Source organism: Aricia agestis, chromosome 3 (assembly GCF_905147365.1).
Source record: "Aricia agestis chromosome 3, ilAriAges1.1, whole genome shotgun sequence".
NCBI lineage: Eukaryota > Metazoa > Arthropoda > Insecta > Lepidoptera > Lycaenidae > Aricia > Aricia agestis.
Genome location: NC_056408.1, coordinates 456,477 through 469,989, shown reverse-complemented (window position 1 = coordinate 469,989; position 13,513 = coordinate 456,477). Strand labels below are relative to the sequence as shown.

Genomic DNA, 13,513 nt, shown 5'->3' with positions numbered 1-13,513 from the left:
AATATTTTTATAATGTAATTATTGCCAGCAAAAAAAAACAATAATTTTAGTAATATTAAAAATAATCATTAACTAGTTATTAACTCCTAAGAACCCGAAAAGTGTTACTTTGTGTCTTAAATCTTAATGTCTTAGATATAATAATATTATATTAATTAACAGTAAAATGACAGTTATTATTTTGCTTCCAAAATTAGCTTAGACTAGATGTCACGCGCGGTTCCACCTGCACCTGCGTAAATATAGGATTCCGTCGGAACCGTACATTTTCCCACAAAAAAGTAGCCTATATGCCCTTCTTCGTCCACCTACATAACACCTCTAATCTCTAATAAAATTCGTTCAAATCAAACTCTTCATCATTCATAGCATAGATTTAATTTTATTGGTCAATCAGAAAGTGGTAATTTACTGCCACATTCAGCGATGGGAAATTTTTACATAATATAAGCACAATAAAATTATCTAACAAAGTCTTCATTAAATTGAAGTTTAATCATCATCAAACGTCTCTGAGTGTGAGCAGTTATAAGCCATTAAGTTAAACGCTACTGTGTTAACTAACAGTGTAACACACGTAACTCCGGCTGGCTGAAAGCATTGCCGTGTTGACAACTAAGGTACGCGGCGCCGCGCGGAGTTTCAATACTCGATAATGGCTAATGGACTTTCAACTGTAAAGTTGAGTTTACAATGATATTTATTCCTAAAGGCAGTCTATAGAGCATATCACTAAGGTAGTAAGTAGAGAAATTGATTCTTAAGCAGATAGCGGATCTATGTAATTTGGTTGCGTTATCTTAGCCCAGTATGAATTGATTTGTCTTATTATAATATTCAATAATATAATTTTAGCGCGTGGCCGACATCTAAGTATATATATAAAAATGGATTTACAATTGTGTTAGTAACGCTAAAACTCGGAAACGGCTGAACGGATTGGGCTAATTTTAGTCTTAAAATATTCGTAGAAGTCCAGGGAGAGTTTTAAAGTGACACGAAGTTCACCGGGACAGCTAGTTAAATAAATAAATGTGGCTCTCCCTAGTCTCTAGATAAACGTAATGCAGCGTAACTTCTTTTCGGGTTACATCTAGCTTTGTGTTATTCAAAATCAAAATGCTTTGTATTATTATAAACTATACTAATATTTAAAATGCGAAAGAGGGCCTGTCTGTTTATGTGTCAGTTACCTCTTCACGAATCACGCTTTAGGCGCTGAATCGTTGTTATGAAATTCGGTATGTAGATATTTTGAGACCCGGAAAAGGATATGGGACACTTTATCCCGGAAAAATGTACGGTTTTGCGACAAACGAATTTCCGCGTAACGGAGTTGAGGGCATCCACTAGATCACTATACATAAGTCGATGGCCGGAACTATATTATCATTATTGCATAAATTATTATTGAGTATCAAAATAATGCAATTTTACAATGCAGTCCATGTGGACCGAACCTAACACATTGTCTCCGTACCCCTGACCCGCTCAGTGCTCACAGTGTGGAGATGGCCGCCGCTCTGTCGCTCGTCCTCGTCGTCATCGTAAGACCTTTGTTCTAAATTTATTGTTACTATAATCTAGATTCTAGAATATAGATTCTAGACCAATTACCAACGTGTACGTGGAAAAAGGGAAAAACCGCCAAAGTAGAACTTGAACTCCCATTATTGTGTAAAAAATGTTTGTATCTACTTACTTCATAAAATATTGTAAACATCCATAAGTTAATTTTTTCTATTTTGTTTCCTGACACTCACAGTTTTAATCAGGATATTTTTCAATTTCCTTATTTAATTTTGTGACTGTTTTATCAATAAACGTCAAAAAATTGCGTTTTTAATACGCAATAAGATGTCGGGCTTAAAAGGTTACCTGAGGATACTTCAGTTCTAATCTAGCTTTTATTTTATAAATAGCCTGAAATATTATGAATAGAGACGAAGACCAATTCCCCAGAGATTCAGTTGTAGACGTCGCGTTGGTCGCAGAAAGCTTTTAACAAAAATTCAATAACGTTATACGAACTTTCTTTGGGACTTTGAAATACCACTCAATGTTGGCACTTGGCAAGGTATTAAATGAACGGAACTACTGGATTTCTATTATAGCTGAAATAAATATGAGTAATTAACTAAGTAATTACCTAAGAAGCTTATTATATAGTAAGCTTATTCTCTTTAATTTCTTTAAAGAGTATTAACAAAATAATTAATCAAAATTGAAAAGCTCGACTCAGTAAATAACTTACAGACTTCAAGAATAATATTAGATCACATAGCTATGGAAATCAAACTCATACTGATAAACTTCCAAATAAACTTACTTTTGGATTTCGCCGGAGTCTGGACAAAACCAGCTATTGTATTTAGGAGTTACGATATTAGATACTTTTCAAAATCTTTCTGTTAATTTTAAAAATATAATGTAGCAAACAGAAGTTATGGAAGAAATAATTTTCTTCCATAACTCGGCCCTCAACAATTAATACTTTCTTTTCAGCAACTTCTCATTTTATGCGCATCTTCAGACGAGGACATTTACTCCAATGGCTGGAGGCCGATACCGCGAGAGAGAGTTTTCGGTGACTACTGGAACCTGCAGACTCCTGGATTCCACGCTGTTAATCGTGATGACTTTATACAAGAAGTTGATGCTCCTAAAGCTGATTTGATGATGGCTGGTGAATCGGGAGGTGTCAATCAAGGTAGGATAAAAATTGTGTTTTTTTTAAATAACAAAGATTAAATTACAAACGATTGTAATCGTATATTTTATTACAGACCAAAACACGAAAATTGTAAGATTTTGAATTTCAGCCCGTATTGATAACATTAATAAAGAGTAACAAAGCTGTTATGTATTGAAACAAAGGTGTCGGACAAACAACTGATTTATTAATATAAGTCTAGGACTACCTTACAATATTATTTATTTAGGTACCCACAACACCTTCCCCTTATAAAAAAGTATAGCAAAATAATAGTAGTTAATTCTATAAAGAGACTAATAATTATCAACTGTGTTACATACAAGCAACATAATACTTATACAGTATACTTAAGTCAAATGTTACTACAATATGCTACAATATACTTTTAAACAATTTCAACATAGGTAATCATTAATATCCTACACCTTATTCCCATACTAATAAAAAAATAAAATAAACAACAACAGAAAAACTACATCTTTTTACACCTTTTTCTAGTCAGCGGCGGTACATATTGAGTTAAATCTAATGGTCGGTTATTTTCAGATGACATATTATAATCATCATCTGAAATGTCATGATAAGTCTCGTCGACCTCATCAGTGACGTCACCACCGCGCACAGAAATACCACTGTTACGATCGACACTACATTCGGGTGCTCCAGACATTTCTGGTGACTCGGATACAGTTTTAATTAGATGTCGGCGATTACGGCGATATATACCTCTCTTATTTTTTATTATGTAAGATCGCGGTGTAGGTGCTTTAGCGATAACAGTACCCCGAATCCTTTGGCTATTATTCTCCAACATGATCACGTTATCGTCGACGTCCAACTGTGGTAATTTTTTACAATGTTTATCATAATAAAGTTTACTTTGTAATTGTTTTCTCAACAAGGTTTCTTTAGTCCGTAAACCATAACTATTATTAATTTTTAATAAATCAGGATGCACCGGAAGCCTACAATTTAGTCTCCGGCCCATCAGGAGCTGTGCAGGAGAATCCAAATTTTCCCGCGGAGTATTCCTGTAGCTCAGCAGGTTTAGGTAAAAATCAGACCGGCTCGCTTCTGAACTCTTTAAAAGTCTTTTAATAGTTTGCACGGTTCTTTCACTTTTTCCGTTAGCTTGTGCATAGTATGGTGATGTAGTGATATGTTCGAAGCCCCAATCGGTAGCGAATATTTTAAAATTACGACACGAGTACTGTGGACCGTTATCACTAATCACCACTTCCGGTATCCCGTATCTAGCAAAATTTTCTTTCATAACATTAATTACCGACCGCGAGGAGGTATCCCTCAGCATGGCCACCTCGAAAAATCCCGAATAGTAGTCAACCAATAAAATGTAATTCTTACCGGCGTGTTCAAATAAATCGGTACCTACTTTACTCCACGGAACGTCCGGTATAGGTACAGGTATCATAGGCTCCCTAGTCGGTCTGTTTGCATTCTCCTGACAGACCTTGCATCTTTTGACATACATTTCGATATCTTTAGCCATACCGGGCCAATACAAAACCTCTCGCGCCCGCCTCTTGCACCGGTCTATACCTAAGTGACCTTCATGAATGATATCTAACATTTTAATTTTTAGCGAGTTCGGTATAACGACTTGTCTATTTTTAAAAATAACACCATCCACAGTATATAGCTCATCTTTAAATGAATAAAAATAACCTAAACGCTCCGGTAAATCGTATTTATTATTAGGCCAGCCTCGTTTTATGTAAACGAGAATATCTTTTAATATATTATCTTTTGAAGTTTCCTTCTTAACCAGAGTTAATTTATTCTGCGACATCGGCACGGTACTGACCACCATCTTCACCTGATGGAGGACGGCCTCACTGACGCTGTCGTCGTACAGATCTGGAAGAGGCGCGCGCGATAGGGTGTCCGGTATAAACATATATTTACCGGGCTTATAAATAACCGACAAATCGTAAACCTGCAATCGCAGCATCATTCTCTGTAAGCGTGCCGGGATCGAATCTAAAGGTTTTTTAAATATACTCTCCAGGGGCTTGTGATCGGTCTCGACGACTACTTTGCTTTTACCATAAATATACTGGTGAAACTTCTCACACGCGAACACGATAGCCAGCATCTCCTTCTCGATCTGCGCATACCTAACCTGCGTGTCGGTGAGCGTGCGGGAGGCGTACTCGACCGGCCGGCCGGCCTGCAGCAGCACCGCGCCGAGCGCCGCACTGCTCGCGTCCACCGACACCACCGCCGTGCCGCGCACGTCGTACAGCGCGAGGACGGGTGCGTTGCATAATAGCTTTTTGAGTTTATCGAACGCACATCGGTGACCGTACTCCCAACTCCACGATACGTCCTTTTTTAGCAGTTTAGTAAACACGACAATGTGCTCGGAGTAATTAGGTATAAACTTTGAAAGATAGTTAACTGCACCTAGGAACCTTTCCAAACTTTTCCTATCGCTAGGCTCCGGCATATCGACAATAGCACGGACTTTTTCGGCGTCCGGCTTCATGCCATCCCTGTTGAAACAATGGCCTAAATAATTAACTTCCTCGACGCTTAAGCGACATTTATCTTTATTAAATTTTAAATTAATTTTACGCGCCCTATCGAACAGCGCCGCGAGGCGCTCGTCGTGCTCGGCCCGCGAGCTGCCCCAGCAAATGATATCGTCGATAAACGAATCTACTCCGTCTAACCCTTCGAGTAGCTGTTTTATTTTTGCGTGAAAAACTTCGGGAGTACAGTTCAAACCGAACGGTAAACGTAAGTATTGATAGCGACCGAAGGGCGTATTGAACGTACACAAATCGGCACTCTCGTCATCGAGTTTAATGGCCCAAAAACCAGAATTTGCGTCCAAAACTGAAAAGTACCTAGCCCCGTGAAGCTTCGTTACGAATTCTCTTATCGTAGGAAGTTGAAAGTGAGCGCGCTGAATGGCGACGTTGAGCGGCCTCGGGTCCAGGCACAGCCGAAGCCCGCCATTCTTTTTCGCCACTATTACCATCGAATTTACCCACGGAGTCGGATGGGAGACTTTACGTATAACGCCCAGTCGAACCATTCTATTCAGCTCGTCTTTGAGCTGCTCCTGGAGACTGACCGGGACGTTTCGGCGAGCACACACGACCGGCGCCACAGACTTGTCTACCACAATGTGATATTCACCCGGCAAACATCCTAGGCCACTAAATAAATCTGCATTTTCTGATTTGATATCGTAAACCCTCTTAACCAACTGCAAGTCCAGGCAAGATTGTCGACCCAGCACACTTTGACAACTGATTCCGGCGATTGCAAATTTTAAATTATACTGATTATTCTTATAGTACCATAACAAGTTACAAACTCCTTTTATAGGAATCAATTCTCCACTATAAGTTTGTAACTTAATATTTTCCTTGGCGTTTATAACTCGAGGCTTATATCCTAATGACAAAAATCGCTCGTACGACATTACATTTATGTCTGCGCCAGTGTCCAATTTAAATTTCTCGGGGCCGTACTCACCGCGCAGCGTCTCATACCAGTCCTCCGCCGTCGGGGCCGACTCCTCGACGACCGACACATAAAAAGCGGGTCCACTATCATCACTATCACTCACGTTTTCCGCGTCACGAACATTAATATCGTACATCTTTTTTATTTTGCTATTATTTTTTCTCATTTTACACATTCTTGCGTAATGGCCGTGATTCTCGCACACGTAACACTGAACTGAGATTGCCGGACACGAAGCTGGCTCCGTACAGGATCCTCCACACCGGTCGCACCGTGAGGCGCCGGGAGCCCGGGCCGCCCGCCCAGCACTCGCGCCGCTGCCGCCGCGCGCTCGCGCCCCGCGCCAGCCCGCTCGCTGGCCGCCGCGACCTGCACCGCGCCCCGCGTCTCGCACGCCGAGCGCATCGACGTGCCCGCGCGCACCGCTTCCGCCTGCGCCGCGTTCCTCCAACATACGCTGACTGTCACTCGAAATCTCGTCGACTTGACATATTTTTATCGCCATTTCCAAAGTTAAATCCTCCGATCTGAGCAGCCTGTCACGAACGATGGTATTTTTGATTCCACAAACTATGCGGTCCCGAATCAACTCCTGCTCCAAATTTTGAAACTGACAGGTCTTCGCCAGTAACTTTAAATTCGTGACATATTGATTGATCGTCTCGCCGATCTCCTGATTCCTTGTAAAAAAATGTTATCTTGCTAGAGTGATGTTCGTCTTAACGCCAAAATAGGCATCGAACTTAGCCAACAATACTGCAACGTCATCGCGATCCGAGTCCTTCTCAAACGTGAACGTCTCGTACACGTCGAATCCTTCGGGCCCGATAAGATTTATCAACAGACTGGCCTGAACATCGGCTTTTTCACTATGCACACCAGACGCTTTAAGAAACAAACTAAATTGTGTCTTCCACCGCTTCCACGCGTCAGCCCGGCTGACGGAGCTGCCGTCCAAGCACAATTCCGAGGGCGGTCGCGCGTGTTCCATATCGAATGACGATCACTTTTGTTTTAACGCACCTCACTACGCATATACGGAACTAAATCGCAACAAAACTTAATTATTCGATAATGTTTAACACCGCTGTCACCATGTTATGTATTGAAACAAAGGTGTCGGACAAACAACTGATTTATTAATATAAGTCTAGGACTACCTTACAATATTATTTATTTAGGTACCCACAACAAAAGCTTTCTTGCAAATTATTTGCAACAAATGAACAAATGAACAACTGTCATATAATTATTAAAATGGCAACGTTTTAAGTCTTGCGAAAGAATATTTAGGTATTTAACTGTCTATCATATTGAATTTGAAACGACCTACGAATAATAAATTATTATACGTAGGAAACGATATTAATTTTCTCATATGAAAGCTTTGACGTTTATTTCTTTTGATGATGATAACTGTTTCAGGAGTAAGCATCGTTTTGCCGGTCAATAGAAGACATTTTGAATCAGTTTATATGAAATCTGATAACAATGACATTACATACCGAAGGGGGAAGAAACTGGAGTTTGCTCCGACTGTCTTAAACATCGTAAGTGACAAATACGAAAACACCAATAAAATCGATAAAGAAAATAACAGTACCGGGTATGAAGTTACAGAAAATTCAACAGAAGAATTCGCAGAACAGAACACAGTAACGAGGGAGCATAACTATGACGCAGAAAGAGGAAACAATTTTACGAACAATCTTCTGAAAATACTTTCGAATTACAAGATACGAGCCGACGATGTTCTACCAAATTATGCCTTATCTCTGAAGCAGGAGAGTCCCAAATCTAATGGCTACGTGTACATGCGTTTACCGTATAGGTATAATAGTCTGAACCATGCTCCGGTGGACCCTCTGCTCGCGGTGTTTCTGTCCAACTATGGTTACTACCTACCCGGGTTATTTGGTTATCAGCGCAACTATAAGAACCTCTACGGCTATTCTGCCTCCAACAATATACATAATAATAAGCCTTTTGGTGCTTATAAAATATTTGCTGATACTGATTCAGCTTTATAGTCTAGTTATCTACAAAATATGAAATAATGATATAATTACAAAATATGGTTGCTTTTAAGCATTTGTGTGCTAACCCATAACATTTTCTTTGAATTAATAATATCTATGGACGCTTTGTTTTGTGGGATGATACACGAATGTCGAATGCTTAATAGCGTTTAAAATAATATTAACTATAAAGAAATTGCATCGGGAAAGCTCCGAAGCTACTTAATCGATATTGATGTCACGCAGGCAGAACATTCGGTCCTTGTCTGACATGTGACCTTTTCAATATACCAAACAAAGACAAGCAGACTTAATAATTGTAATTAGTAAGGAAGTTTATGTCTGCTATATACTCGCATAGAGTCACTATAATAGTTAAGTTTAATATTAACATTTTTATAAGAAAGTTTTTATTTTAACTACAGCAATATGCAATAAAGACTCTTTACTAGGGGATCAAGTTGTAAACCGTAGTTATTGTTGTTATAAAAATAAGTTTCATTTGTGTTTCGTCGACGAATTGCTTTGACCGCGTACTCGTCAATAACTTCTGTGCAATTAAGGAAATGTATGTTTAGCAAGTTTATTATAACTTTTTTGTATTTGTTTGTTTACTTTCAAGTTCGGTTTCAAGTTTTTATGTGAGTGAATTGATAACTATTTACTATTGCTATGAACTCACATCAAAACGTTAACAATATCAACGTTATTCGTAAGTAAAACTCTTTTAAAAAGCCCTTTGAAACCGTCTATGACGTGCTTATATTTATATTTATTTTAGAACTGTGTGTGAATTAAACATTTGTCTTCCCGTAGTCGGCAACATTGCAATAAGTTTTACCTGTAAAGTTTTAACAGCGGTGAAATGAACGAGAGCTCAGTATTGTGTCCTCAACTGTAGCTCTACAGAACTTTTACAGTTTGTTCGCTTTGAAGAGCGATTCTGTGAGCAAATGTCATGTTTTTTGTTGTGTAGTTAAAATAACTAACAATAATTGAATATAGCCAAGGCCAACAAAGTAATATTATTTGGTTTTATGGCCATCTTTTTGAGCCACGAATCCTTAAAAATATCATGTTGTGCCTTAGTTGGCTTTTTTTACGAGAAACGAGAAAACGGGTCATCTGATGGAAAGCAACTTCCGTCGTCCATGGACACTCGCAACATCAGAAGAGCTGCAGGTGGGTTGTCGGCCTTTTAAAAGGGAATAGGGGAGGGTAAGGAAGGGAATAGGGAAGGGTAGGGAAGGGAATAAGGTAGGGGATTGGACCTCTGGTAAACTCACTCACTCGATGAAACACAGTGCAAGCGCTGTTTCACACCGGTTTTCTCTGAGCCCGTGGTATTTCTCCGGTCGAGCCGGCCCATTCGTGCCGAAGCATGACTCTGCCACGTAACAAACGTGGTAGACGGTTTATTTTACTAACACGTAATGATATTAGGTACCTAATTATTATAAATTAACTTTATTTTAAATGTGACAATTTTATTATAATTATTGAAAACCTTACAATGAATAAAATATTTTAATATAAACTGTCTCTATTATCATCCTCCTTATCTCGTCGTTTGCATTTATTGTTCCTAAAATATTGCATTTCAATTACCAATAGTATTTCAAGATCTGAAATACTTCCAATAAAATAAACAAGAACCGGAAACAGTCCTTTATTGGCAATGAGAAAGTAATATTTCAGGACTTCATTATTTCCGCACAGAACCTCCCCTCGCCGGCTGAATCATTAGTTGATTTGGAAGTTTACTAATTAATACACTTCCAGTAGTTTTTCCTTCGCCAGGTCAATAAATTAGCGGTACAGACGCGAACACCCCGCGCCGTGTACAGTCAGGTACAGTCGAATACAAACAAATCTAAAACTGCAATGCTTATTTTCATTTCACAGAAAAATATTAATGTACTTACCCGAAAAAAAAATAGTAGTACGCAATATTATTATTAAGGTACTGGGCGCGATGCGGTGATCAAATGAGCACCCGCAGAACATAATAAAGCTTTTTTTTCTATTTGCTAAAGTCAGTAAATGATCTCATAAAATATAAGCTTACGTTACGATATAATTAGTTGCACACAAAATTTCGCCGATAATGTTTTCATAATAACTTTTTAGTAGGAGCAACTCAAGCAAGTAATTGACCCAAAATTTAAAATTGCCTCGTAACCTCAAGTAACAAATGAGTTAGCGTGATATAATTAAACAGTATAATAATGTTGCAGTAGCTACGATCTACCCCCTGATATCCGCAGTGAAGTCGATACGCCATCGCCCATCGGGCTTGCACACTAAACTGCGACGTCGTAATGTTTGTTACATATTATTTTGCTAGCAAGACGCGAGACCTACGTTTATTTTCCCACAACCCTGAATCACGTTATCGAAGTCTTCTAAGTGCGTCGGTACGACAACAATTTAAATCAAGCACGTGGCAAATCAAGATTTTCCTTTGTGGCCGCCACAAAAACCCTCAACTTTTTTAAATTCTATGATTAAAGTCATATTATTATTTTACACACGTGCATCGCGTTGTATTTTTAAGAGCCCATATGACCCTAACTTGACTACATACTTTAACCTAGATCTCAAAATCTGTAAGGTCTAGAAAACTGATTTTTTGACACAAGTAACTTCAGTTCCTAAAGATTAAATACTCAAGACGAAAACACGATTACTCAAAAAATGCTCGATAGTTTCTTTTTTTCAAAAAACCTTGTTTTAGACACGTTTTTGCTTGGATCTTCTAAGTTTGCTGCCTTTTCTTTAATATTTTTTAATATCTAAAAAGGTATTGATAAAACCTAAATTTGCTCAAAACACTTTTTTCATAATCATTATAGTTCGTCTTTTATTCAAGTAAAACTAACTCGGCGATGATTCCGCGCCGTACTTTTTCACCTGGCATATGAAAGACGGGCGTGAGTGTGAAGAGAGAAGGACGATGTTTGATTTTTAGAGTCAGGTGAGCTCTTAATCAGTATTTTAGTAGCTAGATCGATTCACACGTAAATGTAAAGCTTGAAGCTAGTATCAGTCTGTCGTTCCTATCTTATCTAAAGTAACTAAAGTTTTTATTCCACAGTCCTATTCAATCATTTATTAAACACTGAAGCAGCATAATTTGTCACTTGGAGAAAATGTCTTTGCATGAAATGAAATCTCATCGCAGTTTAGTTCGTTGCGTCGCATCGATTGGTAGCGTAGTATGCAAGCCCATACACTGCAAACTTCAGTGCTATTGTGAGGGCAAACCTTTTTCATGCGGAATGCCTTAACGCGCCGACCTTTCGTGGCGCAATTTCGGCGATTTTAATCAAAGGAACGTCACCGTTTAGCGCCTGGTGTGTGCTGGAATGTTCCATTGATTGGCTTATTTCAATTTGCAAGGCTTCAAAATTGAATTACGTTTTAAATTGACGTACATTTGGGTCGTTTAATGTTATATTACGAGTATGAGTGAGAGATGAGAGTCTACGTTAAAAAAGTAGAAACATTCTTAATATTTTGAAACATTACTCTCGAACTGTAGTAGATATTTTAAAGCGTCGGAACGCGCTTGCGAAAATTCTCCTACATTTCAGGCGTCTATTGGCAACAGTGATCGTTTTCCATCAGCGGATCCTTTGCCTACTTACTGCCTGTTTTACATAATATAAAAATATTTTTTATTGACTTTTAAAATAAACGGTTACTTTTAATTTGAGATCACCAAACATTTTTCGTAGTTTTTTTCGTGTAGAGTATTGAAGGTATAGCAACAGACTATAGTTTAGATAGCTAAACATCAATACAGGAATTGGTAAAATAAAATTCAGTCTAGTCCCTACAAACGGCGAAGTACTGGTACTAGGGATGTAGACTGTACTAGTGTGCGGAGTGCGGAGTGCGGAGTGCGGAGAGCGGAGAGCGCGTGTCGCGGGCAGCAGACCGACTAATTCAGTTTAGCCGATAGCTGCAGTAGGCTCAGTAATATCGATGTGCCGGTTACAAAGTGTCGAAAATATTCGACACTTTGTAAGTACTGTTCAGACGTATTTTACCTCTCAGAGGACCTTTATGGGGGCGACATAAGAATCACTTACACCCGGTTTCTAAAAGGCAGATCAACACTAAAATTAACTAATCACCTGTTAAATCTCTTGTCAAGTAACAATTGGGTTGCTAGAAGCACGGTTAGTTAGTTTAATTTGATCAGCGCGTCAGTTGACGGTAGATGTTCAATTTGACTCGAGAATAATATGTCAACCGCCATTTTGGGTTTCCGAAACGCTTGTCAAGCCGTGATCATAGATTAAAGGTTTGTCAAAAGCTGTGTCAACTAATCGGTAATTGTGGGTGAATTAACTTATGAATTCAATAGATTTTTTATGTGAATCTACATCTTCTATTTGAAACTACGTTACTATAAGGTTCGTTAACACATTTATTATGAAGTTTTTATAAAAATTCGTAAGAAATACGTTTTTATAAAAATTCGTAAGAAATATGTATATTAAAATCGATTTCATTTCTATAATGAAGAAGAATTTAGGATTCGATATCGTCTGAAAAATTGAAATTCGGAATTCTGGCAAATAAACTAAAATAAACAAATCGCATGTCAAATCAAAATGATCACAGATTAGTTAATTTTCGTCTGATCAAAAAAGTATCAGATTTTAAATTCCCAAAATATTTTTTAAAGCAATGACAGTCTGCAATTCTTTCTTTTGACATTTAATTTGCATTTTTGCTAGTTAATAGTGAAGTAATGAACGAAAACAAACAAATCGCTAGTCAAATTAAAAATCATCAGAGATTAGTTAATTTTCGGCTGATCACTGTATCAAAAACTCAAACTGATTTGACATCCATGCTAAATTATCAGCAATGTTAGTTGATCAGTGATTTGACAGGCCTTTCAGAAACCGGGGGTTAGTATTACGAAGTAAACGGACTTTAAGGAGATTATGATTTTTTGTAAGTAATAAGTATGTTTTACCTATATTCTGAAGCAATCGAGTGCTTCATAATGTAGGTGCCCCAATAGTCACTTTTTATACAACTTTGTATAAAAACATACATTGCCCTGAATCCTGATAATTTAATATGATAATTATATTCACCACAAATAGGGCTTTTAACAACAAACAAAATAAACTCTCCAGTCTGGCAAAAACTGTAATATTAACAAGACTATCGATGTACATCCCTACAGGTAGTGTCCCCGCGTCTGACCGCAACAGTGTTGCCAGTTTTTACAAGTTCCCCTAACCATGTAACT

The 13,513-nt window shown here is 38.1% G+C and overlaps 1 protein-coding gene across 1 annotated transcript; it reads left to right on the top strand.

Moving 5' to 3' along the window:
• Positions 1-1,511: 1,511 nt before the first annotated feature.
• Positions 1,512-8,247, top strand: LOC121740352. Its single transcript, XM_042133024.1, has 3 exons — positions 1,512-1,547; positions 2,506-2,710; positions 7,643-8,247. The coding sequence occupies exons 1-3, from the start codon at positions 1,512-1,514 to the stop codon at positions 8,245-8,247; spliced, it is 846 nt and encodes a 281-aa protein (XP_041988958.1).
• The last annotated feature ends 5,266 nt before the right edge of the window (positions 8,248-13,513 follow it).